The 27,635-nt window shown below is 39.2% G+C and overlaps 1 protein-coding gene across 3 annotated transcripts in view; it reads left to right on the top strand.

Moving 5' to 3' along the window:
* Pde7b (phosphodiesterase 7B) overlaps positions 1-27,635 on the top strand; it is a 308,541-nt gene that overhangs the window by 193,687 nt on the left and 87,219 nt on the right. Inside the window, exon 3 of one of the 3 annotated variants that reach the window (XM_070010919.1) lies at positions 11,761-12,038. The exons of the other annotated variants lie outside the window; for them this stretch is intronic. Coding sequence (XP_069867020.1) covers positions 12,035-12,038 — 4 coding nt within the window. The 5' untranslated portion in view covers positions 11,761-12,034. The remainder of the gene's footprint in view (positions 1-11,760; positions 12,039-27,635) is intronic. 3 annotated transcript variants of the gene reach the window in all.

The following is a 27,635-nucleotide window of genomic DNA, read 5'->3' as shown; positions in this document are numbered from 1 at the left end:
GGCTCTTCAGCCAACCTCAGCCTTCACCTCAGTGTTGCACAAAGTTCAGAATCATGAGGCATCAGAAAGCAGTACAGCACTTACCGAGCACACTCAGTGCCCGGGGTTACATCTCAAAAAATGAGCAAGTAAAGATATATACAATAAACTTCAATTCCAATGTATTGGAAACTTTAGTTTCAAAGTACTCAAAAGGAGGATCGATCAGTGTAACTTTAGATTCATTTTTCAGTAATGACAGAAACATGAGAAAATAGTAGTTCTCTAGATCTCAATTTTCTTATCAGAAAAAATAAAACAATATTAAGAAAATATCACAGCCAGGTGCTGATGCCTCATGCCTATAATCCTAATTACTCAGGAGGCTGAGATGTGAAGATTGAAGATCAGATCCAGACTGAGCAGACAAAATCTCCAGACTCATCTACAATTAATTGATGAAAAAGCCAGAACTGGAGGCGTGGCTCAAGTGGTAGGGCACCAGTAAGGAAGAGAGGAAACTGAGAAAGTATGAGGCCCTGAGTTCAAGCCCAAGACCTGCACTCAAAAAGAAAATGAGATATGTTTATAACAGTGTATTCTTACAAAGTATATAGCAGAATAAGATAATAGTAAATATAATATATAAAAATAATAATAAATAAATCTATTTTAGTTTTTTCCTTGGTTGCATTAATAGTTTTACTTAGTCTACAAATATTTACTGGATATGTATTATATGGGAGATTCTATACTCAGTCCTGAATATACACTGGCATTGATAAACACAACAGTTATAGTCCCCTCTCTCAGAGAAGATATAATGGGGGGGGCAGTATGTATACCAATCCTGGAGCTTGAACTCAGGGCATTGTACCTGAGCTTTTGTGCTTAAGGTTAGCATCAGAGAGGATATAATTTTGATGAAGAAAATAGCAAGGAGAGAGGTGAGGGAAGAAGGTAAGAAAAGGAAACAAGAGTTTTAACTCATCTGTAAGTGCTTGGAAGAGACTGAATAGGATTCAGGGAGAGGAAGCAGCTTACTCTAATTTTGCTCTCTGCTCCTTGATTGACTTTTCATGTCTTCGATTATATATTTTACCTTAATCAGCTTTCACTTAAGTCTTACAGCCTGCATGCCCCTGTCAAAAGTGTGTGGCCATCATGTAGGCCAGAGTATTTCAGACCTCTGCTGAATCACTGGCAGCTTTTCTGGGCTTGGATGGCCTGGCTCACTTTCAACCTGTCATTGCATTTCCTTCTCTGAGAAAGGTCGAGGGAGAGGTTCTGACAGAGTGATGCTGTTGATATTTAGAATCCTGCCTTTCTTGACCCTTTGCTGTGGAGCTGAAGGCCAGCATGTGTGAAGGAAGCCTGCCTGGTTGCTATGGTGGCTAATTTCTGACAACAGACATGGGTCAGGTGTCCACTTTGGACGTCTCAAGCTTGTCAACAGCTCTCGATAAAGCAGGTCATCTGGCATTTGTTGGCTCACCTGCACCTTCGGGTTGGAACAGCTAAGAGCGACTCGGCATGCCCTTTCTCTTTTTCTGGAGAAACCCCAGGGAATGGTGCTGTTTGTGGCGGGGCTGCTCCAAGAACATGGCCGGTTATTCAATCTGTATGGCCTACTCTCTGCATGAAAGTGTGTCGATGAATATCTGAGACGGTTTTCAACAGGAGTGGGTCCAGAGCAGAGTCGTGACTCCTGTACCGCAAGATCACACCACCAGGGTCACAACCAAAAGCCTGCGTGAAGATGATGTTAAAGAGAGAAAACATAACCTAATACGCATTGTGAGAGGCTTAATCTGTACGTACAGTGACAGGGTCTGGGTCATGCATCTTAAAGATTCTGCCTTTTGCTTAAAGGATATGATTGAGTGAATTGTGCAAAAGTTAAAAGAAACCGTTTCTTGAGCCACAGAATTAAGGGACTCTTTTCAAGGGCTAGCATAACAAGATACTACAGAGCAGGAAGCTTAAACAAGACTAAAAGTTCAAGTGCAAGGTGTCTGTAGTTTGTTTCATTCAAGGCTTTTCTGCCTTGTCTGTAGATCATCACAGTGCCCCCTCGGCTCAATCTACTTTCAGATTTTCTCTTCTTAAGGACAGTCATGTTGGGTTAGAGCCACACTGATGTCTTCCAGTTCACTTACTTTTGAAAGACCTTGGCTCCACCAAGGCCCCATTTTGCGGAGCTGGTGTTTCAGACTCAAAAATACACAATTAAGGTTATAATGACATTTACAGCTACCTTTGTTACAAATTAAGGATTCTCTCTTTTTTTTCTTTTCTTTTTCTTTTTTTTTTCTTTTTTTTTCTTTTTTTTTGTTGTTGGTGGTAGTGGTGTTGGTTGTGGGGCCTGATCTCTGGGCCTGGGCGCTGTCCCTCAGCTCTTCAGCTCAAGGCTAGTGCTCTATCACTTGAGCCATAGCACCACTTCTGTCTTTTTTCTGCTTATGTGGTACTGAGAAATCAAACCCAGGGTCTCGTGCATGTAAGGCAAGCGCTCTATCACTGAGCCACTTTCCCAGCCCCAAGGATTATATCTAGATAGATAGAAAGATAGATAGATAGATAGATAGATAGATAGATAGATAGATAGATAGATAGATAGATAGATAGATAGATAGATATTAATTTATCAGAATGTAAGTATCCAATGCTGATGATAATTTGTATTTTGTCAGCTGGGATCTCAACATACATAAAACATAAAACGTGTAATGAAAGTAAAATGCAAATGAGAAGTACAATTTCACGAGAAGCTCTACACCTGAAGCAAAGAAATACGTATTTCTCATGTTAGACCTAACTTTTTAGTAGAAAACACATTCCTAATCCATTTGAATAACCAAAAAACATTTTTAATGGGGGACAAATCTGGATTCCTAACCTCTTATAAAAGATTATTCAGTTGTTATTCTAGTGAGGATTGTTCTAAAACAACTTCATAAAATCTATTGACATTTTTAATAATGACTTAAATCGTTCAAGCTACAGGCTCACTGTCTTTTTCTTACGTTTTTTTCTTCTCCCAAGTGCTTCCTTCAGCCCTGTGAAAGCATACTTTAGACGTTTTTAAATTTGAATTCCTCCAAGTATTACAGGAAAGAGAATCACAAATTTTGCTTGATCTTCTCTGACAGCTGGAAGACTATCTAAATTCTTACTAATATACAAAGACTACAAGGTGTAAGGCCAGCCCTTCCACTGGCTTCTCACAGGGGGGAATAAAAGATGCCTGTTGAGTTGTACTGTTGGGGACTATGGATGGCTTTCCTTTGTGCATACTAGATGAGATGGTTTGCAGATGACACAGAGATTGTGACACACTCAAGGACATGGTGCTCCTTGTTCTCTGAGCCAGTCCAACAAGGATCAGCCCTGTGCTGTTTTTCCAGCTCAGCTGTCTAGAGTGTATGAGTTCACATTTGCATGGGGCTGCTTTTGCATCTAGAAACCTCATTCTAGGTGAGATATGGCTGCCTATTACACAGCATACTTTTTTTTTTTAATGTCAGTCTTCTTGTCTCTAATTGCCCATTCTCTATGATGCTCTCCCTCTGTATGGTTCACATCGTGTTAGGACACTCCCTGAGCATGGTTTTTACCATGGAGAAGAATTCCCTGGGAGATATAAAGAGTCCTCGTGGAACAATGCACAAGTCGGGCATGACTGCTCAGAGCCAAGGAGATTAACCTCCAGCCCTACCTACATCACTCCTTTATCAGGAATTTCAATGAAGTGTCTTCTTTTCTATCTCAATGTCTGCATCTGTGCACAGATGAAATATTTTATGTTTAATTTTTAGAGGACAGATAAATGTGATACATCAAAAATATTCGTTTTACCCCCCAAAAAAACCCAGGATAAGATTACATTTTTTAAAATGAGTAAACCCACAAGATCAAGGAATGAAATGGGAACCAACAATAAACAAGAAGTACATTTGGAGATGGAACATGGGTAGGCAGGTAGTGGCTGAGTTATATTTATTTTTTTGTAATACCATGGGCCTGCATGAGAGAAAAACCTGGAGGAAGGAAGTTGATTGGTGCCCAACCTTAGAAAAATTCAGGAATAGAAGGCCACCGTGTACTGTAAAGACGGGCAGCAAGGGAGGTCAAAGAAATACCAAAAAGTAGAATTGGATCCGTCACGTATCTCTTCTCTTGCCCCACACATCCAAGAAAATACCCTCTTTTGTCTTAGAAGAAGGCAGACTTTTAACATCTGAAGAGAACTAGGCAAAGAGAAACATAGCACAAGGAAACAGGGGTTTAGGGATGCCAAAAGAAGAAGAAAAGAACCATTCTAAAATCAGTGGGATGAAGGCAAAGTGTGAATATAAAGCAACAGAACTTGACTCTGGGGTCACTAGCCCCCCAGGAGAGAAAGACGGACACTCATACTTGGTGGCCCCTAGACAAAATGGCCAAGTCCTCTAATCACAGTGAAGGTGAATCAACTTACCCAGATATGGAATATATCAACGTCTCTCATGTACACAGCCTCTTCTAGAGCCTCTCCAAGTGGCTCTGTTCCATCAAAATCAGGGTATGAGAAAAGAAAGGGAGAGGAGGAGCACAGGGAGACAGGGAGAAATAGAGAGTCTGACAATGGAGAGAAAGAAGAATGGCCAGGAAGATGGTAATAAATAGCTACAGGAAGTAGGTCAATAAGTAAAATGGACCAGATAATAAAAATTTCAGACTGGTGTTTGACACTATTACTGTTTCTTACCGTTATTTCACATACCCAGAAAACTGAGTGTATAAAATTATGAAATAAATATCATGCAAGAAATAAAATGTAAGCATAATGCTTAGTGGGCTCAGCTACGAACTGTTAAGATTATCATAATGAGCATGATTTAACCCCCAATTTTTTAAATATTTTTATTTTTTATTGTAAAGATACTATACAGAGGGTTACAGTTACATGAGTAAGGTAATGAGTACATTTCCTATTGAGAATTGTTACCCCCTCCATTGTTTTCCCCCTACCATCCCTTCCCTCCCTACCTTCCCCAAGGTTCTTTTTTTTTTATTGTGATTAAGTGATTACATAATTTCCCGAATTTCACAGTATTGTGGAATAATGATGCTCATTTAAAGTCACAAGTTCATTCTAACTTTCCTGGAGCAAATTGTCTATCACAGTCTGTAATATATAACAGTGCTCACATGTTATATACCATATATGTGATCAGCAGCATGGGGATATTTGGTAGTGGTTCAACCAGATGAGTGGGAGTTCTTTGTTTCTTAAGTCCTGTTAGTTTTGTCATATCACCTAACATTTTGGATTTAGCATCCACTTATCAGGGAGACCATGTACCGTTTGTCTCTTTGCTCTTGGCTTACCTCGCTCAACATGATTCCTTCTAGCTCCATCCATTTCCCTGCAAATGCCATTATTTTGTCATTTCTAATGGCTGCATAATATTCCATTGTGTATAGATACCACAATTTTTGGATCCGTTCATCTGTGGTGGGGCATCTGGGTTGTTTCCATATCCTAGCTATTGTTAACAGTCCTGCAATAAACATGGAGGTGCACGTGTCCTTGTATATTGGTTCCTGTTGTTCAGGGTAGATGCCTAGAAGTGGTATGACTGGGTCGTAAGGGAGGTCAATCGTTAGCTTTCTAAGGACCCTCCAGACTGCTTTTCAAAGTGGTTGTATAAGTGTACATTCCCACCAGCAGTGTAATAGGGTTCCTCTTTCTCCACATCCCCTCCAGCATTTGTCTGGCTGATTTGTGGATGTGGGACATTCTGACTGGGGTAAGGTGGTATCTCAGGGTTGTCTTTATTTGCATTTCCTTCACCACCAGGGATGATGAACATTTCCTCATGTGTTTCTTTGCCATTTTTAATTTCTTCATTTGAGAAGTCCCTCTTTAGTTCCCTTGCCCATTTAGTAATGGGTTTGTTAGGTTTGGGAGGGATTAGTTTCTTGAGTTCCCTGTGTATACAGGATGTTAACCCCTTGTCTGATATATTGCTGGTAAATATGTTTTCCCAATTAGTTGGTTGTCTTTCTAGCTTGGTTGTGATAGATTTAGCTGTGCAGAAGCTTTTTATTTTAAGGTAATCCCATTTTTCGAGTCTCTCTCCAATTTGTTGTGACCCTTTAACCCCCAATTTTAACAATTAGGAATTGCAGTGTGAGGGTAAGAAGGGACAAGAAGTGTGTGAGGGTAAGAAGTGTGTGTAGAATACAAATTCATAATTATGTCTAAAATTTAAAAAAATCAAAAGATGACAACATAAATATATGATAAATATGAGGGTAATTAAAACACAATTAAATATCAGAGACTCTTGAATGTAATTTCCAGTGGGATGTATGATCTGGGATTGTAATGATGTTAGTTAAATAAGCTGGTCCTGGGGTGCATTTTAGTTGTAGTAACCCTTATAATATTAGTTGTTAAATTATCCCATGTTTGATGTTACTTAGCAAAAACCTAAATTTCAAATAAAAGGTTATCTAACTCATGTGAAGTCCATATTTAGCTTGTATTTCTATATTTTTAAAAAGCATTTTAATGAATCTTAAAAGCTTTAAGATCTTTCAAATGGAAGAATTTTAAGCCAGGCACCAATAGCTCACACCTATAATCCTAGCTATTTAAGAGACTGAGATGTAAGGATGGTGGTTCAAAACCAGCCCAGGCAGGAAAGGCCATGAGACCCTTATCTGACAAACCCTAAAAAGCCAGAAGTAGGTCTGTGGCCAAAGTAGTAGCACACTAGCCTTGAGCATAAAAGCTCAGGGAAAGTGCATAAGCCTTGAGTTCAAACCCCAGGATAGGCACCAGAAAAAAAAAAAAGAGAGTTTTATAAAAGTAAATCTTGAAAATTACTATGGAATTTTGTGAGATTGCTAGATTTTATTATGATTCAAAGATGTGGCATGTTTTCTTTTGCTATTCACTGAAAAGCTGAATTACTCAGTAATGAACATGAATTTATTCAGAAGTCCTGGTTTCCATGATCATTGAGAGCCTATGGAGTCATCCATTGCTGATTCAAAGCTGGCCTGGCTTCCTGATTCTAATCTCATCCCAGGGTGAACTGAGGTTAGCCACGGGATGAAATGTTCAGTTCAGTTGAATGTGAGCTAGTGCCAAACTACATGTGAGCTGAGAGCTCTAGGGTGCCAGGTGATAAATTGAAGAAAAAAAGATCACATGAGACTGACGTCTTAGCACTGGCACATGGTCCTCTTCTGAAGAAATACTGAGCAAAACATTGTGGGTCAGCTATAAAGAAGATGCAGCTTTGTGCTTAAAAAAAAAAGACAGAATTCAAAGGACCAACTCATCAGGAAAAATAAATTTTTCCTATGCTAGTAAAGGTTGAGCTACATCCCACTTTAAATAGGTATTTGATAAATAACTGTATTCTCTACACATCAGATTTAAGAAAAATAGAGAAGAGTACTTGTCTGAATGACTCTCATGCAACCAGACACTGTGTCCTTGCCTACGGGATCCATTTTAGTTCCCACCTAATTAATTTCCTAAAACAGCTCAATATTAAAGTCGATAGGTGATGATAATACAAGGTTATCTTAGAATACAAATGAAAACCTTTAATATCCAAAACAATAAATTAAAATAAAGCCGGTATATAAAGGAAACAAACTAGAAAAAACACTTTTCTTTGGATTTTTTTTTTGCAACAAGTCCACATCTTTATATGAAAAAAAAAAAAAAAAACCTTCCCAAACTTCAGATATTCTTCTTTGGCCAAAGTAGAGTGTATAGCAGCAGAATTTATGTTTAGGAAGTATATATACATTTGAAACAGTAATGTAGAAAAGTATACTCTATAAAAGAGACTCATGTTTTTAAATATCTACATATATTTAATGAATAAAATTATATATATACATATATATAGTGGAAAGTAGCCCTAATCTCTTCATCCATGAAAAAGCAATTTTAATAATTCTTCTTCACATGCAATTTCATAATAGCCAGATCATAGCCTTCATACTACTGCCTAACCTAGAGATCCAAAATCTTTTAAATGGTTAGATAAACTCCATCAAGCATGAAAGTGTTCTGACTTGATTAGGAATTATTTTAAAATTCTGATTTTAAAGTCATCACTTTGTACACTTCAATCTGCTTTACACATTAAGACCTTATCTTCCAACTGTGCTGACTAATACAGTAGCCATTACTCATATGTGCTTACTATAAGTTTAAATGAATGAGAGTCAAGTAAAATTAAAAACTCAGATCTTGAATTTTTAGTTCAGATCTCAAGGGCTTGGTAGTTACCTGTGGCTGGAGGCTGCAGTGTTCGATAACACACGACTTATCATCCCAGAAAGTTCTATTGGATGAGGCTGTATTAGCCACTAGAAGGTGTGAAGTCTAATTTGCATAACTAAAATTTCCAACACTTTGACTTTGGACTTGGCAACATTATAGAGGGTTAAACCCCAACTTTGGCAGCCAGAAGTCACAACGCAAATCTCAGCTGTTTGGATGAAGAAAGTCAAAAGGAAAGGCTTCCTCATTGTTGATGATGATGACTTTTGGAAGAACATGGCTTCCTGCTGCTCTGGAGATCAGAACACTCCCCTTAACACTCTGTTCCCTTGGGACATAGCAACTCTCGCCCACTGAGAATAAGTATGAGAGTTTAAGGATAGGTCTTCACTAGTACATTGAGTCTGTCCTACGTCACCATGGGAAAACCACTCCAAAAGTCAGAATATAAATAAAGCAAGGACAATTAAAAGAGCATCAAGGTCTGGGAACTGGATCCCAACCAACCACCCACCTGCACTTCCCCCAGATTTTAATGCTATAACCATGAGGGGAAAGATGAAAAAGAAGAAGAAAAAAAAAACTCCGTGTGTTCATTATCATGTTCAAGCTGAGCAAATATCTCTCCCCTTTTTAGGTCCTTGTGTCTCTAGAGAACATACCACAAAATTAAATTCCAGGCTTTTTCCATTCATTTGAAAAGATAATCTTCCATTTGCTTTCCTTTTTATTTTTAAAGAATTTATGATCAGTTTGAATCAGCACCTAAAGTTACATGCTGTCCAGTGTCACGTCTCCCCATTCCACCCTACCCCCAAATCTCTGGAAGCTAAAAACATGGCAAAGAAAACAAAAACATTCTCACAGAAGTTTTTTTTTTTTTTCTTAATCCTTCCTCTTTCCTCTTGAGTTTTAACTTCCTCAAAAATGGGCTTCAGGGCTTCCATTTCAACATGTCTCCCTCCTTCTTAGTAGGAGTATAGAACCATGAGAAGAAATTAACAGCATGAAAAGAAAGTTTCCAAGTTTCCATTTCTATGGGTTTTCCTTGTGGGCTTGGCTGCTGTCCCTCAGCTCTTCAGTTCAAGGCGAGTGCTCTACCACTTGAGCCACAGTCCCACTTTCAGCTTTTTCTGCTTACGTGGTACTGAGGAATTGAACCCAGGGCTCATGCATGCAAGGCAAGCACTCTACCACTGAGCCATCTTCCCAGCCCCCTATGGGCTATCAAAAATGATTCTGTTTGAGGTCTGTAGGAAGTCATTTCTCATTTGCTGGGAACTGTCTTATCTCTCTGCTAAGGCAATTTTGTTCAGTGGGTACCCATTTGTCATGGAGACCCATCCAACTCTATCCTCAGGGGCAGCCTGTGGAAGGACTAGCAGCTTTATTTTTAATTTGTTCATTTCTTTGCCTAATAAACATTTGTTGAGCAGCTGTTATGTACTAGAGGTGGAACGGCCTTGCTCAGTGGGGTGCTCATGCCTGTATTTCCATCACTCAGGAAGCAAAGGCAGGACAGTTAGTTATCAGTTTGAAACCAGCCTGAGCCACATAAGAAAATCTTGTCTAGAGATAAGCCACATAAGGAGATAAACCAAGATAGGGCACTGCACAGAGGAGGGGTGCCCCTCTTTAAAATGGGTGAGAGGTGTGTGGTCAAAAGAAGATCTCTCTAGAGAAGTACTTGAACTGAGTCTTATAGTATATCTGTGTAAACTAACCACTTGGTGAAGGTGAATAGTATTCAAGCATACAGAAGGGAGAGGAGCAAATAAATCATGGGGTTGGCACAACACAGCTGGCTAATTAGGAAAGGTCAGATAAGAGGGGGCTTTCTGTTTCATCCTCAAGGTGAGATCAGGCCATGAAAAGAGGTTTAAAGACAGAATGACAAGAGAGGGTGATCATTTGAGAGACTGATATAATTACAAAGAATGGATCAAAGAAGGACATACACAAGGAGAGAGACAAATGATGGCTACTACAGTGTCTCAGAGGAGAAACTAATGCCTAAACTAAGAGAGTATTGGAAGTCTAGAAAGTAAGAAATGAGATGAATTCAAGCAAATAAGAGATAGGGCTGGGTGATGGTAGCTCATACCTATAATCCTAGCTATTCATCAAGGAACTGAGGTCTGAGGGTCACAGTTCCAAGCCAGCCTGAACAGAAAACTTGAAACTCTTATCTGTGATTGACTATAAAAACAAAAAAGCTGGAAATGGAGGTGTGGCTCAAGTAGTAGTAGATCACCAGCTTTAAGTGAAAAAGCCAACTGACAAGAGGCCCATAATTCAAGACCCAGTACTAGCATTAAACAATATATAGATAGATAGATAGATAGATAGATAGATAGATAGATACATACATACATACATACATACATACATACATATATAAATAATATACATATATATACACATATGTACATAAGAAGAAGTAAATTTTTCAAGATTTGATCATGAAATTGGATAAGGGAGGAAAGGATAATATTAAAACAATTGAGGAATTGAAAATTAAACTAGTCTTTTAAGATTCATTTTCCCTTTGAAGAAGGGATGGTTATTAATTGAAATCTACCTTACCCATTCAAGTATGCATCAACATTTTGGGGGATACTGGACACCTGGGAGGCTGGACACTCTACCAGTACCATACCCAACCTTTTTTTTTTTTTTGAGTGTTTTTCAAGAAAGGGTCTCTCGAACAGGCTTCCCTTGGGCCTTGGTACGCCTACCTATGTCTCCTGAGTAGCTGGGAGTAGCAGCCTGCTCCACTACTCCGACCGTCAACCCTTTCCATGTGTATCACAACTGGTTCTCATTATTCTGGGAAGTTGTGCCTCTCAGATTAGTATTCTATTTCCTAGATGTCAATGACTAAAAACAAACAAAAAATAATTTTAGCCATCATTTGCTAGGTAGAATATTTTGAATCCTGTCATCAATTAGTCAATAGTGTTTAGTGAGAGCTACTCTGTGCTGAGCGTCTAAGTATAAAAAGAGCTAGAACCTACATCCAAATTCTTCATAAGCCCATTTTCGTTGTGTATTTGGGATATTTATACACTCACTTACTCATTTGCTTACGTCTACCTATTCTCGTTCTCTATCATAACAGTAATCTTCAAACTGTAGTATGAATAAAAATCACGTGGAGAGCTATTGAAGCTATAATTTATAGGGCCCCAATCCAAGCATTTAAGATTCACTGCATCTGGAGAACCTTGAGTTGACAGTTCTAGCGATCTCATGTACTGCCCAGACCACGGGTCTGAGAGCCACACTCCGAGAACTATTACTTTAGAGAGTTAAGGTAACTGTGTGAAGCAATGTCAGGTTCTTTCCTGCGGTTCTGTATTATCCACAGGATGGAATTGACGTCAGTGGGGATTGCACAGGCACAGAGGTGCCGTGCAGAGGCCTTAAGTGTTTATGCCCAGCCTCTTACTACCTAGTTCTTACCTCCTGTTTTTCAGTTGCATTCCCCACTGGGCACTGCTGTTGCTATTTCCTCATAAGTTTCTGCAGTTACGGCTCCTGATGAGGTCAAACAGTCCCAGTTGGAGAGCCTTGAGAATGAGGAGCAAATGCTCCTCTGTCTGAACTTCTGTTGTTTTACCTGAGCTCCAACATCAAAGACGAATCAACCTAATCAGCTGGAAATGGTGGCAAGATCTCCCAAATACTAACACACAGTGGAAAGCCTGCTGTGGTCAGTCATGCAGTTAGCTTGGACCACAATAAAGATAAATGGGTAAGAATCTACCTACCTTGCTATAACATTATGAATTGAATGGCTTTGTCAATGGTTTGAGCTATGAATTTATTTTCTTGTGAATGGTTTTGAACCCTGGGTCTCTTGTAGGTAGAGCAAAAGCTTTTCTGTTCAGTTACAATATTTGGGGATTTTTTTTCTTAGTCTTTGCCTTCAATTACATATTTTTCAACTTCATACATGAGAAAATCAAACCATTATTGAATTCTTCAAGAATAAGGAGAGAGCAATGAGAAAAGGGGGACACATTTTAAAAGTATTGTAAAATAAATAGCAAAAGATGAGGTTTCTAAAAAAGAGACTATGAAAGAAGAAGAGAGAGTGAAAATAACTCCTTAAGTTGATACTTCTTATGACTAGGAGAAATATGGCATCAGTGGCAGAAATATAGAGATTGTGCTTAGGTAAAAACAACTGGGTTGTTGGTAATCCATGTAATAGTAGGATAAGCAAGGGACGGTGTCTTGAATTATTTGGAAATCCAAGGCTGGAGTCTGGGCGAGAACAGTGAGTGGAGAAACCCATACTTATCACTTAGAATTGGTTATTAAAGCCTTATTAGTGGTGTGCTCTCAGAGACAAGATCCACGAGAGAACAGTTGGAAAACTGAAGTATGAACCCTAGTTTTCCCTTCCAGAAGGGTTACAAACAAGTTCTTCTCAGAGTTGATATCTTTGTTTATTTTTAGTTTCATGTTTCAGCTTAAATGTGAGTGGTATTCCTGGCACATAGTATACGGCAGACATGAGAAATCCACCCCTCACCCCTTCACCCCCGTGCCTTAGCATGTACTGCTGAATGCCTGCACGTGGCCCCACCTGTACAGAAAAAAACCTGGCTTTGTTGCATATTTTAAAGGTTGAATAGGGGGCATTTTCAGTTCTCAGAAAGGCATAATAGAGGTAGTCTTAAATGGCATACTAACTACCATTAAAACGTCTGTAGCTTTTCTTCTTTTTTTTCCATACCATTCATGCCATGTGATACTGATGTAGGGATACTTTCCAGCCACATTTGAAAGCCTCCCCTGAAGTTGCAAACCCAATGGTTTGGAAGAGATATTTCAAATAACTCAAAATATACAGTGTAAACAAACTGGCCTTTTAGTATGAAGTGTACTAAATTAAAGAAACCAGATGCTTTGGTTGGCTTGGAATAGCCTGATTATGATTGGCTCTCTTTCACTGACTAACCATTTTCCTTGGGGCCTCCCCACCTCTTCTCTTTTCTCCCTCCTTGCCCTTTCCCTCTCTCTTTCTTTCTCCTCCCCCATCCACTTTTTTTTCTTTCTCAGAAAGCAACAAACTCATCAGATACAGCAGACACCTCTTCCCGATGTTAACAAACAACTGTTTCTGAAAATAGTGTTACTGTTGTTGATTTAAGTTGCTGCCTATCCTTGCAGAAATTTGCTTACTAGAAACCTGATATAAGATCTCTGATCCTAAGTCCAAGTGTGAGGGACTTTCTATGTAAAATTTGATTTGACCTAGAAATTAAACAACCAGTATCTTTCTTCCAATGCTATTGAGACACTTTATAAGGTCTCTAGAAAATAATTTCTATCCATACATCTCCCATTCATTTGCCCACATAAAAATCAAGAAGCTTCGCAGTGCTCTGAGATAGGAGTCCAAACCTAAATGGCCACAATTCATTAAACATTAGATGAACTTCCATGCAAACGAATGGCTTTCTCTGACCCAGAAACTTGCATTGTCAAATCAACTGAGTTCAGTTACATGTGGAATAAATCCATTTGCCCTGAAAACCAGGAATATAGTTCCAGCTTGAATTCTAGGGATAGAATCTCCAACAGTGGAAGAAAAAGAAGGGAAGGAAGGAAGGAAGGAAGGGGAAATAGGATAGAGAAAATCCACACAGCCAAAAACAGCAAAAACAGATCATACTATGGGCATCAGTGATTAATATACCACACAATTGGGATAGGTTTCATATTTCTGAAGTACAAGATTACATTAGTAGTCTCTGCCACAAGGGCTGATAATAAAGAAAGGTTATCTTGAAACACACCTAATAGTGGTCTGTTATATATATTCTTTCTTACATATTAAAAAAATTCCAGAACCATTTCATGCTGTGGAATCCTAACATCTTTTAGCTAGACAAAGGAACTTTCTCTAATGCCAGCACATCTAAAGTGTACATCTTTATTTTCTCCATTGAGGGAGAAATATTTATTGTGCTTTATAGTAAAGTAGACAAAAGAGTAAAAATTGGTTCCAAATAATTCAAGGGGATGAAGTTCACTTTAAATTCCAAGGTAGAAAAAAAAAACACTCCAAAAAACCTCCATAGCTTCTCTTTATCTCAAAATTATTCATCACCATCACCTTTCCTCTCAATCCCTCATCCTCCTCTGAAACTCAGCTCCTGGCAGACAGCTGGTTCCTGTGGTTTAGTTCTGGTACTTTCAGAGGTCTGGTGGGATGTGATGGGCACATCACAGATGTGCAGATGAATGTTCCAGTGTTTTTCTCACCCTGATTAAGTGTGACAATAAATATTTGCAAAAGTGAAGTATTGTATTAAGCACATTTGAGAGGTCTAGAGTCGGTAACCGATGCACCCGAGACACCAGATCATCTTTTTGGCTAGCATTTAACTGCACAGTCTGACAGAACATTCCAAGTCTGCAGATGGAAATGAAAAATCAGTCTACCACTCTCGCTGCCACGCCATTCACTTCCCTCATACAGGGCAAATGGGAATTATGATACTTGATCGAAACTCCACAGAGACAGCGATTCAGGAGATTCTTTTTGATATCTTAGCTTTGCACACATGGGAGTGTGGCATAAATGAAAATGTGAAATAGAAATCACTTTGCACAACTAATTCAAGGTAATTTTATTTTTAATTTAATTTTATTTTATTTGTGAACATACTGTACAGAGGGGTTACAATTACATGGGCAGGATAATGCGTACATTTCTTACCAAGCATTGCACCCTCCTCCTTTGGTTTACCCTTCACATCCCTTCCCAGCCTCCTCCCTTCCCCCCAATTCAAGGTAATTTTAAAGATCAAAAATAAAAACTTCTGAGTCTGGTAGTACTTTTTGTCTTGCTTTTGAAACTCACGGGATAGCTGAGTGTTCAGAGAAACAGCTCCATGTCTGGCTGACTTCTGGCTAACAGAATCAGATAACATCCCCAGGGCAGATAGGAGAGCCTGATATTCATTGGCCAAAGAGATCCTGGCATCTATCCAGGAGATACAGCATTGCACCAAAAGAAAAAAGGAGCTGAGGCAAAGCATGGGGAAAACCTGTCAGTACTGAAAAGAAGGAGGACTTGAGCTTCTCAGCCTTTCTACCGAACAGCTCCACTTCTAATCCCCAAATGTAGATGCTAGGTGTCCTGTTAGCTGTGTCTTTGTTCCTTCTTTAATCTCTGGCATCTTAGTACTTGCACTCACTGGGGGGACAAACTGGAGAATGTGGCTGAGTTGTCAGAGCAACACTGCAGACTCAAGCAGTATTTCGGAATTCAGGACAGCTTCGGTGATTATTAGGCTCAGAGCTTTATGAAGTTTTTGGATTACTCGTCCTCAGAATGTTTGATCATTGGATTCTTACAGTTGTGCTTTATCAACCAAGTTTTACAATTTCTTTTTTTTTGAAATTGTGGAAATACGGCAGAGAGGGGGTTACAGTTACATGGGCAAGGTAATGAGTACATTTCTTATCAAGCATTGTTGCCTCCTCCTTTGTTTCCCCTTCCCATCCCTTCCCATCTCCTCACCCCACCCTACCCCGGCCCTGCACCAAAGTTGTAAAGTTCGTTTTCCGACATAACGTCTTGAGTCCTTATCTTGGGGTTCATTTTGCAATAACTAGTATATGTCTTAGACAAGCAGAAACGGGCAGATAAGTTGATATTAAGTTTTACAATTTCATGGCAAATTGTGGTCACTTCTTTCTTAGCCATTTTTAACCTTTTTCCAACAGTTATTGTGTAGTCATTGCCTCTCCCTCCAAGGTGAACTCTTCATATTAATTTGCTGGCTGTATTTGCATTGTATGTCTGAATAATCACAATATAACTCATGTACTTAGAGAATGTTCTAGCAAAATGGTACGGACCTTTAATTTGTATCTTCTCTTCTCATATTCTTTTCCAGTTCTAGTATGACGCTATTCATATTCATATTCAGTGTTCTCATTATTTTCATAGTGACTTTACAATATTTCTTTGTACTCTCTGCTTTTATTCCTTTAATCTTCTACCTTTATGCTATTATGATTCCATATGGAAAATTTCCCATAAAGGCACATATCCTATATTGGCATAGCCAGTCTTTTCTCCACCAAAATGTCCACACCCACCTGAGTCCACATGTGCATTTTATCCTAGGGTGATTTAGGTACATTTCCTTTGCCATAGAGCTAAGGATGATCATATTTAACTCAGAATAAAATATAAAATGGAAAATTCTCTTCTTAGAGCCTTGGCAACAACTTGAAAATGTCAGCAACTAAAGCCATGTGCGTTCAGTGCCAAGGTAGATGGAGCAGCTGCTTTGGAGGACTATTGGAAAGCCAGCTGTTATTCCCAGTGGCACAAGAAGGTGCCAATCACCACCCACGCTGTGGGAGGTGTACGCCAGAGTCTGAGGCAAGAGTATCTTCACATGCCCACTAGAAAAGACTCTTGTTTCCATGTGTCAAAACTATATCTGCAATGGTTTGTTTACCTTTTTCTCTTTGGCCACTCATTCTCCCTTCAGATTGTAATGATAAAGAAAAGGTATTGAGAAAGAAATACCTTTCTCTTTCATTTTACATTTTTATAACAGATAATTTTATTATTTAAGCATTGATTATGGCATGAGTACTTTATATTAATGGTAGACATAAATATAGATAAATGGAGGTGACTAATTGGCTGTCCGAAATGAGCCAATTGGTTTTCCATTACCCTTATCTGGAACCAGAAATTGTGCTAAGCAAAAGAAAAATAGTTCTTAAGAATGTCTCGAAGAATGTTACTTCCAAACACAGAGAGAATAAAACAAATTTTATTTACCAAAAGTAGAAAGAACAAGAGACATTTTCCCTCATAATTTATTCTAACTTGGAATTTAAGTTAATTCCACAAAAATGAGGCTTAGTTGCTTCTTCTGTGGCTATATGTACATTGTTTACATTAGATCTAAAAGCATTAAGCTAGACAAGCAATCCAAAAGCAATAGTTTATGTCTCCCTCTTTTCAATGTGTCTATGGTATTCAAAGCTCCCTTAAAAAAAATAACTTAGTCTTGTCCAGAAAATGAAGGTTAGCATTCCCTCTACATCCATAAACCCAACTTGAGGTTTGTCATATGCTTACTTAGAGGTCATACTGCAATGGAGTTACGTAGAAAACAGTTGTATTCTGCAACTGAAATCAGGAAACTTTCTTTTAAAACTATCCCAGATGGAAGCAGATAAATAAGCAGAACAAAATTATATTTTTCATGGCTTCAACCAGTGAATACCAGTGAGAGAAAATCTCTCTAAATCACATAAAGAATAGCGGACAATTGGTGGCAATTCTCTACAGACATCTTCCACTGCCTGTACACCAGCATCCCTGACCAAAGTTCAATGTCACTTTGAGTATTTTTTTGGTCAAGGACAGCTTCAAACTAGCAAGTAGGTTGCTAAGATGCATTCCTGAAAATTGGACAGAATGGAGATGGTAGCAAGTGGGGATTGGTGTAATCAAGGCTTGGTACCGGGAATAAAGATCCAAGTCATCTCAGGTTGCAGGTTGCAACATGTTATTATAGTGGAGGAGAGAGAGGGAGGAGACACCACTCTGCAGTGTGCCAGGGAAATGATGTGACCTCCTTTGGAGGGATATTATAGAACAACTTCTGCAAAGCAACAGCAATTAGTTGAAAAAATGCACAAGCACTAATTGTGGGTATGCTGTACATGTTATGCTGTGCAGAGTGTCCCAGCTCTGGAAACAGGTAAGAAGCAACAAGGAAAATCAAGGACCCATTAAAAGTTTTCAAAGTATAGTGCACAATATCAACACAAACGTCCTAAGTCAGAATGAGATTACAGTCATTGGACAAAAGACTGTATTATATGACTGAATATAGGATAGGGAAAAGACAGAAAGCAACATAGTGGTTCCTTAAGGCTGTGGACTATAGGCTAGAGGGATAAAATGGTAACAACCACAGGTCACAGGTTCTTCTTCAGGTGATGAAAATGTTCTAAATTGACCACAGTGATGGTTGCACATGTCTGTGGGTATATGAAAAACCATTGAATTGTACTCTTTAAATGGGTGACTTGTGTAAGTATGTAAATTATATCCAAATAAAACTGTCATTTTTAAAAATGTGAGGTAATAAAATCTGGGGTGTGGATAAGAAAGCCAAGTAAATGGAAGGAGCAATAAATACTTCAGGATTGAATCTTCTTCCTTAGGTCCCTACTCCAGCTTGTACTCCCTCAATACCTACCCACAGGAAACAAAACAGAACTGTAAAATATCCCTATTCGCTGAGAAACCCAACTTAAATGCTTGAAAGAACACAGGTGCCTCATTTTCCACCACATCTGAAGCCCACTTAGACCTGGTGGTGTCTCAGCCCTAGGAGAATTGTGAGCTTTGAATTATTGTCTAGCTTCTTTTCCAGACAAAAGAGCTTTAGCTCACCCCCACACAAACTTTTGGAATTAAAAAAAAAATAGACATCTAAACTCTCAGAGGCTCGCTCATAAATAACAAAAAAAGATTGGCACCAGAGACGAGAGCGTTTACAAAGTTCTTCTGTTTGAATTTATTTCAAGCAGTCAATAAATAAATGGTCCTATGCTATTAAAAATCGGGAAAAGAAAACAGTACAAACAAGCACTCTACCTCCTGCAAAAACAATGGACCATTGGTCCATTTTCCTAGCTCCCTTCTCAGAGAAAGATGGGATTGTTCATTTGATGACCCTGGTACCCACTGTATTTTCTTTGGGGCCATCTTTTGAATATTATTTTTGCATAAAGCCAACTAAATGAGTGGGAATGTTGAAAACATAATCAGAATGTTATATTGACACTGTTGTAGATTTTTCCAAATGCTGAAAAGCAAGAAGTGAATGCAAATGAGTTTGCCAAAGTGAACATTTTATGCATCTGTATCTAAGGCATATCCCCAAGTGGAAAGAAATACACTTGGGTAAAATAAAATGGCATAATATTTGGTATTTCAAATTTATGACATTATATTTATTGCATTTACGCAGAACCCTTACCTGCCAGGACTTCCATTCTAAGCACTGGGTGTTTTCTTTCTTTCGTTCTCTCTCTCCTTCTCTCTCTCTGCCTTCTATCTCTAGCACTCAGAAAACACACTTGTAACTGTTTGTAGGAGCTGTCCATAGTCTATCCAACCATAGGCATATCACCCCCAACCCAACAGCCTTTTCAAGCTATCCGGCTTGATGATATGGGAAGTGGTTTGCCAAGGTAAATAGCACACTTACCTAGTATGGCAAAACCCTGGGTTCGATTCTCAGCACTGCAGTTTTTTTTAACAAAATATAAAACTTTTTCCTAGTAACTATATAGGCCTTCTGAGATACTGCAGAAAACTGAAGGAGAATTTTTTATTACCTCGAAGTAGTTGTACAAACTGATCTGAATATAACCAGTAAGTGTAGAGTATAATGCTTCTTGATTAATGCCATCCCTTCTATCATTGCCAGGATTTAAGACTTAAAAAGTCTCAGATTAATATTAACCTTGAATGACCCAGAACTGACTGCCCATCAGAACTATTGCCAGGGATAGTATCTTCCACTGGGGAGGGTTAACTGAAATCCCTTCATATGCCTGTAAGAAAAGCTGGATTGGGCTGGGAAGGCGGCTCAGTGGTAGAGCGCTTGCCTTGCATGCCTGAGGCCCTGGGTTCGATTCCTCAGCACCACATAAGCAAAAAAAAGAAAAAAGCCGGACGTGGCGCTGTGGCTCAAGTGGTAGAGTGCTATCCTTGAGCTGAAGAGCTGAGGGACAGCACCCAGGCCCAGAGTTCAGGTCCCACGGCCGGACCCAAAAAAGAAAAAAAAAAAGAAAAGCTGGATTGCCAGTGCTGATGGCTCATGCCTATAATCCTAGCTACTCAGGAGGCTGAGATCTGAGGATCGAGGTTCAAAGCCAGCCCGGCAGAAAAGTCCCTGTGAGACTATTATTTCCAATTAACCACCAGAAAACCAGAAGCAGAGCTGTGGCTCAAAGCGGTAGAGCACTAGCCTTGAGCAAAAGAGCTCAGAGACATTACCCAGGCCTGAGTTCAACCCCCACTACTGACAGAAAGAAAAAGGAAAGAAAAGAATAGCTGGATTTATGTGCAACATCAAGATTCAAGGAGAAAAGCTATACTAAAACTGCCCAGAAAGAAGCAAATGAAGTTGGTAATGAGTGTTGAAGGCATGTTACAAGTCTGAAGTTCCTCACATATGATTTTTTTTTTTTTGCGGGTCCTGACTTGAACTCAGGGCCTGGGCTCTGTCCCCTGGGCTTCTATGTGTTCAAAGCTAGCACTCTACCACTTGAGCCACCGTGCCACTTCTGGATTTTGCTGTTTATGTGGTACTGAAGAATCAAACCCAGGGCTTCATGCATGCTAGGCAAGCACTTTACCACTAAGCCACATTCTCAGCCCCTAGGAGTATGAAGCATTGTACTTTCACTTAAGGCGATTGTGACCATTAGAGATGGCCTCATAGATACTATCCTGATAAAGTCAGGCTTTGTGTTGTTACCTAGATTTTCCCTTAGAATTTGAGTTGCAACTTCTTTATAGTAAATTATATAATGCATATCTTATTAATCTTGTCAGTAAATACTTTATAGCTAGAGTACATTTTACTTAGTTATAATTTGGTTTTGAGTGTGAGAACTAACTTGTTCCATCCAGTTTCTTTAAAATGTGCCAGTTCCCCTCTCTGTCCCAACCAGACATTGAAGGCCCTGTTTTAGCTCAACAACTAAAGCTCTCCTTACAGGAGAGCATTTCTTACACCACAGACTACTTAACCTTCCTTTCTCTGTCTCCCGTTCCACTACCCACAAGTTCCCTCTTGACAAACAATCCACTCCACTGCCAATTTCTATGTTTGCTGTTCTGGCTCTTCTTTTTCCCACCCATGAGAAGTTAATGGTCTCACTTTTCATCACCTCTTCCTTTTCAAAAGGTTCTGCAGCTCGCCTTGTGCCACAAAGATTCTTCTAAAGCACCTGAGCAGTGAGAATCAGTTCCCCAAAGTGCACCCAAATTCCAATCAGACACCGTGCACAAATGCCCAAAGACTACATGTTATAAATACTTTCTGCACTGTATGCTTCTATCTTCTGTATTGCTATTACCTCAGAGTATACTGGACTGTATCCTTCAATCTTTGTGTACAGTTACAAAGTGGGATAATACCCAATGGTAGCTTTCAGTACTGTCTCCCCATTGAAATCACTGGGGAAACTATAAAAAGATGCCCAGATTCACTCCAGATCAATTAAATCAGAATATTTGATTGAAAACAACTGTTCGTAAGCCAGGTACAGCCTCACATGCCTCTAATCCATCTATAAACCCAGGTGGCAGAGTCAAGAGAATCACAAATTCCAGGCCAGCCCATACAGAGTTAGCTAGAATCTGTCAAATAAAACTATGTATATTCTATCCAAACTTGCTGAATTTGTTTATTCATCCTAATAGCTTTATGGTGGAGTCTCTGGGATTTTCTATATATAAGATTACATCATCTATATCAGTGGCAATTTGACTTCTTCCTTTCCAATTTGGATGCTTGGTATTTCTTCCACTTGCCTAGTTTCTCTGGTTAGGGCTTCCAAAACTGTTGAATAAAAGTGGTCAAAGTGGCCATCTCTGTCTTGGTCCAGACCTTCGAGATGCAGTTTTTCAGTTTTTTTGATGTTTCCTTTCCTCTTCTCCTTCTCACTAGAAGTTTCAGTAATACCCACCCAACCTCCCCAACCACTGAGTTTCTGAACATTCATTCTATGATTGTGAGAGGTAGTCTCACAAATCAAACACATGATAAGCTATGCTTTGAGAGTTGTTTCCAGATAATACTAATTATGCACATCAGTTTCACAATCAATATATTCTGCATGGATTTCCAGTGTGTTGAAATATTATGAACAGTGAGTGGCCAGGCAAACCTAGGACAGTTACTATCCCAGTTCAAAAGACTCTGGACATGAGCAACCAGATACATTTAACTCAGTGAGAAGCAAATGTGTGTGTGTGTGTATGTGTGTGTGTGTGTGTGTGTGTGTGTGTGTGTGTGTGTGTGTGTATGCTGTAGAGCACAAATCAGAGATGCCCTTGAGAGATACATTGGGTAGGCTTTGGAGTGTATGAAATGAAAAGTTACATGTTATACCAAACATATACTTAGTACAAAATTATGTACAGGTATGTACCAACAATTACACATATAATAGCAAAGCCATAAGCATCATCATATCAGATATGAAAAACTAACTAGTTAGTAGTAAAAGAAATTATTCCTTGTGGTATCTTAAAAACCACTATCATTATATTATATTGCTCATGGTGATAGTAATCCCTAATATAATCATTCATGAGTCCAATAGACTTAAAATTAGTACTCAGTGAATACTGATTAAGAATAAATAATATTGTTTACATATAACTTCTAAAATAATTGTTTCACTATATTTAGAGTCATTTTTCAAGTGTAATTCTCAAATTCAAACAGAATAAAATTATGTAATTGAATCTGGACCTGAAGAACTACTTCTCCAGGGTCATTTATCACAGAGGGCAAAATGACATAGTTCAGTTCATAGAAAAGATAATTCAAAAAATGAGATATAGATGCATTAACTAACAGAGATTCTACAAGACAATATGGCTTGATAAGGACAGGAAACTCTAAAAGATAATTTTATGGTAACAGGGAATCATTCAGTTAATTCAAGCATTGTTGCTCCAATTTCTATCTGCTTCAGGCTAATGAAATTGATAGGCAACTTGTGTGAACAACAAAGACCCAAAGCAGTATGTCATAATCCACTTTCCTCCTCCTCTGTGCCACCAAGAGGACATTTTTAGTGGCTTAGCATCCGTTTTCAGTCAGTATACACACACACACACATACACACACATACACACACACACACACACACACACACACACACACACACACACACACACACACACACACCCTCTTCAACAGAGCACTAAGTGAAGAAACCACCGCTGGGACTGGGAGCAGAGAGAGAAGGGGTGGGGGAGAGAGGTGTCATAGTAACCAGTGTGCTGACTGACTGGACTTACCAGAACTAGAATAGGAAATGCAAGACAGACAGGACATGAGTTATAGGAAAAGATGTCATCACCATTTGGGGACCAGCTAAATGTATGAAGCATCGTGAGAATCCATTCTCAACAAAGCACCAGTGTAATCCTTTAAAAAATAATAATAACTTTAGTCTGATGGTGTCACTCTCTTTCAATAAACTATTGTGGCTTCCTGGTTCCCGCTGAGTCCCCTCTGTCTTAGTTCTTCCAGGCTACTATTACAAGATATCTCAGGGTGACAACAGAGATAGTAGAAATTCATGGCTTGTAGTTCTCAAGGCCAGGAAGTCCATGCTCAGGACATCAGCAGATGTCCCATCCTGAGATGGCCCCTTCTATGTGTCCCCATGTGGTGCAAGAGGCAAGGCAACTGCCTTCCACTTCTTTTGTAAAGGCTCTAATCCCATCAGTGAGGCTCTGCCCTCTTCCCATAGCACTTGCACTACAACCTGATAGACAGCACTTCACTTGGTGATTTTGTTTATTGTGTGTCTTCTCCTGGATTCCTGTATCTCAGTCTCATAATGGCAGGGGCATTTTGTCATTGTCTCCCGGAGTCTAGAACAAGGTCTGGCACATAGTAAACAATCAAAACAAGATTGTAGAAACAAACAAATACACATACAGTTGGACTGCAACCAAAACAAAAAGGTTAAACCAGAGGTACAGAGTCAGTCACACAAGATAAGGATAAGGGGATGATAATGCACGAGAAATTGCCAGGCCCTGGTGGCTGACACCTGTAATCCTAGCTATTCAAGAGACTGAGATCTGTGGATCACAGTTTCAAGCAGGGAAGGAAAGCCCATGAGACTTAACCATCACAAACTCAGAAGTGGAGCTGTGGCTCAAGGGGTAAAGTGCTAGCCTTGAGCAAAGAAGCTCTAGGACAGCACTCAGGCCCTGAGTTCAAGCTCAAGAACTGGAACCAAACAAAAAAAGAGAAATGGATCTAGTGGGTGGGTCTCTAACCTTCTTCCAATGATCTAAGCATCATATAGAGATCCACACGGTACACACACACACACACACACACACACACACACACACACACACACACAAACACACACACGCACACGCGCCTGCACACACACATGCTTAGTGAAATATATACCTTACTACTTATCATCCCCCAATCATCTCAGAAGATCCTTAGAAAATATATTTAATGGATGAACATGTTTGAGAAATGCTGATTAATTTCATCCATCTGGATATTCTCAGTGCACATTAGTATATGAAGAGTTTAAGAAATCTTGCTACTAAAAAGAGATATTATGTAAACCTCCATGTTTCAACTGCATTAGATTATATTAGCCTCTAAATCACCTATTGTTTAATTGTATTTCAAAGACTAATAATGTTCCTTCCGTTAATCTTACTTTAATTAGCACTGACCCAGATTTTAATAGGAATATCAATATTAATATTATTTATATAATACATAAAGCATAATAAGACAATATAGAATCTGTATAATATTAGTATGGTCAATATTTATACGGCAATATCAATAAGATTATTCTTTTTCTGGTAATAAAGGACAACTTTATTTTGCAACAACATGCTAATGAAAATTACTATATTTTTCTGAAATGGCAAACAGTACTGATAAGCAGTCCAAAAGTAAAGTAGATCTAACTTCTTCTAAAATGGCCCCTTCTACGTGTCCCCATGGGGTGCAAGAGGCAAAGCAACTCCCTTCCACTTCTTTTGTAAGGGCTCTAACCCCATCAGTGAGCCTCTGCCCTCCTCCCATAGCACTTGCACTACTGCCTGATAGAAGGGAGTTTACTTAGTGATTTTTTTCATAGAGGTTGATTTTGTTGTTGCTTGGTTGTTTGTATAGTCACGTGTCACAGCTCATGTCACAGCTCACCCGTTGTTTGCTGCAGCCTGGGCTAAGGCCAGTTACCTGGAATCAGGAGGCCAAAGGTCAGGTGCCTGAATTCTTTCATAGTCAGGTTGGGGGAAAAAAAATGTTTAAAGCATCCTAACAGGCAATTCTCAATCAGATGCTACAGTTCTTATGAGCAGAGCCTGTGATGGCATCTTCTCCTCACATGGGCAATGGGGATGCCATTTTTAAGTCGGGCCTGATCTGGTATTGAGAAGCCAGCATGGACTTCCTGGTGGCTAAAACATCTTCTCTAGTTCCATCCATATTCTGCTCGGGCTGCCCTGAGCATGAGTTGGCATTGAAAATGGAAAGAAGTTGTTTCACATGAGAAGCATCAAAAGGTTTAACAAGATGCTTCTGGAATGTTCTGGAAACTACTCAACATCCATCTTGATTTCTTCCTCAGGGCTGGCTATGTGAACCAGGCTCAGGCATGTCTTTCTAGGTACCCTTACTTTCTGCACTGGATCCCCACACAGGCTCCTTACCCGAAAATGCATGGCAACCCCAAAGATTTTCTTACTAATAAGATTCTACTACAAAAGGATTTGCCAAAGAAAAAAATCGAATCCATATGATTTCATTTGATCATTACTTTTATGAGTAATTTGATATGAGCATCCCTATTCCACAAAACAGAAGATGTAATGAAATCCAGAATGTGTAGTCACAGAGGTAATAACTAGCTTTTGCTTTTTTCCTTTGTGAAACGGCTTTAAATACTATAGAATGCCCACCCTCTCACTTCCACACAGGGCATATCTGAACAGGGATGGTACCACACACATCACCTTGGTTCCAAATCTGACTTACATTCTATCATGCCATCTGGGTGAAGTAACCTAACATCTCAGTCTCTTTTCGTGGGTCATGGGGCTTGATCTTGGGGCCTGGGTGCTGTCCCTGAGCTCTTTTGCTCAAAGCTAGTGTTCTACCATTTTGGGCCACAGTGCCACTTCTGGCTTTCTGGTGATTAACTGGAGATAAGAGTCTCAGGACTTTCTTTCCTGGGCTGGCTTTGAACTGCGATCCTCAGATTTCATCCTCCTGAGTAACATGAACTACCAGTGTTCGACTCAGTTACTATTTTAATAACAATATAATATTCTATATTATGGCTAAACTATAGTAGAGTCAACTACTTCCCTACCAAGTCCAGCTTTGGCCATCTGTTTCCTTTCTGAAAAACAAACAGAAAAATGACCACCACTTGGAGCTTAAGAAAACCTCAAGTGCCATGTTGGCACAGATACTGGAATAAAGAACTCCCAGGTATTTCTTGGTACTGAGCGGGCTCTAGCCACAAGTGTGGTGGCCTCTGTCCTTCTCAGGCCAGCAGACTTGGTGAAGTCTGACCAGACCATCTCGTGGGACTTGGAGTATTTCCTATCCATGATCAGCAACATCTTTTTTCTTGCAGTATTTTGGCAAGTTTGTTCTTGTATCCAGCCAGAATCACGAAATTCAGAAGCACATGAAAACAAACAATATGTTTAAAATGCTTCTCTCCAATTATCCAAAGAATAAAAACCAAGAAATTACTCCATAATATTGGAACTTGGTTGGTACTGTATCTTACTATGTGTATAGCAATAGGCCCATCTTTTCCTTCTTAAAAGTTCTTGTGGGAGGGATTTCCACTAGCCATTTTTTCCCTTGAAGTATACTTAAGAATGAGAAGTGGTTGGACAGGTGATTACTACATTTTGCAAAAATTCATAGGCATTTTCATGACCTGGACTGTTCTATTCTCAGGGCAATTTTCAAAATATATTTTATTACTCATAAGGATTACTACAATTCTTAAAGTCACAATAATATTTTTCCTAAAAAGAAATCCCATTATCTCAATCATAATAGTTGGGCCAATTGCAAGCAAATATTATCAAGTGCTGTATTTAAATTTTTACTTGTCACTTAAGATCTACTTATCATTTAAGTTCTGAATATCAGCTATGTGATTTTTAAAAAAAAAAAAACAGCTTCCCAATTCCTCCATTCTGTGTGATGGTCAAAGAGCTCTGCTTCTCTCTCACACCCTGGTCACTCAATCAAACCCAATGGACTCTTCCAACATTACTCCTCTTGCTTTTGCAGGAGTGTCTACCAGGAAACCATTTCTTCCCTATTGTAGGGCTTGCTTCTGTGACACACAACCTCTGATCTTCCTCCCACCACCATCTTGATAGCTTCTTCCTAACAAGAAATGTTACAGTCACTTAAAGCTAGATGCTAAGCCCTGTTCATTTCTTACTTTATTCCTTGAACAACTTCACCTACGGCCACAGCTTCCTTTAATTACATATATA

Source organism: Dipodomys merriami, unplaced genomic scaffold (genome assembly GCF_024711535.1).
Source record: "Dipodomys merriami isolate MVZ:Mamm:240054 unplaced genomic scaffold, mDipMer1.0.p SCAF_8, whole genome shotgun sequence".
In the NCBI taxonomy this organism is placed as follows: Eukaryota; Metazoa; Chordata; class Mammalia; order Rodentia; family Heteromyidae; genus Dipodomys; species Dipodomys merriami.
This window is presented reverse-complemented; position numbering and strand designations above follow the sequence as displayed.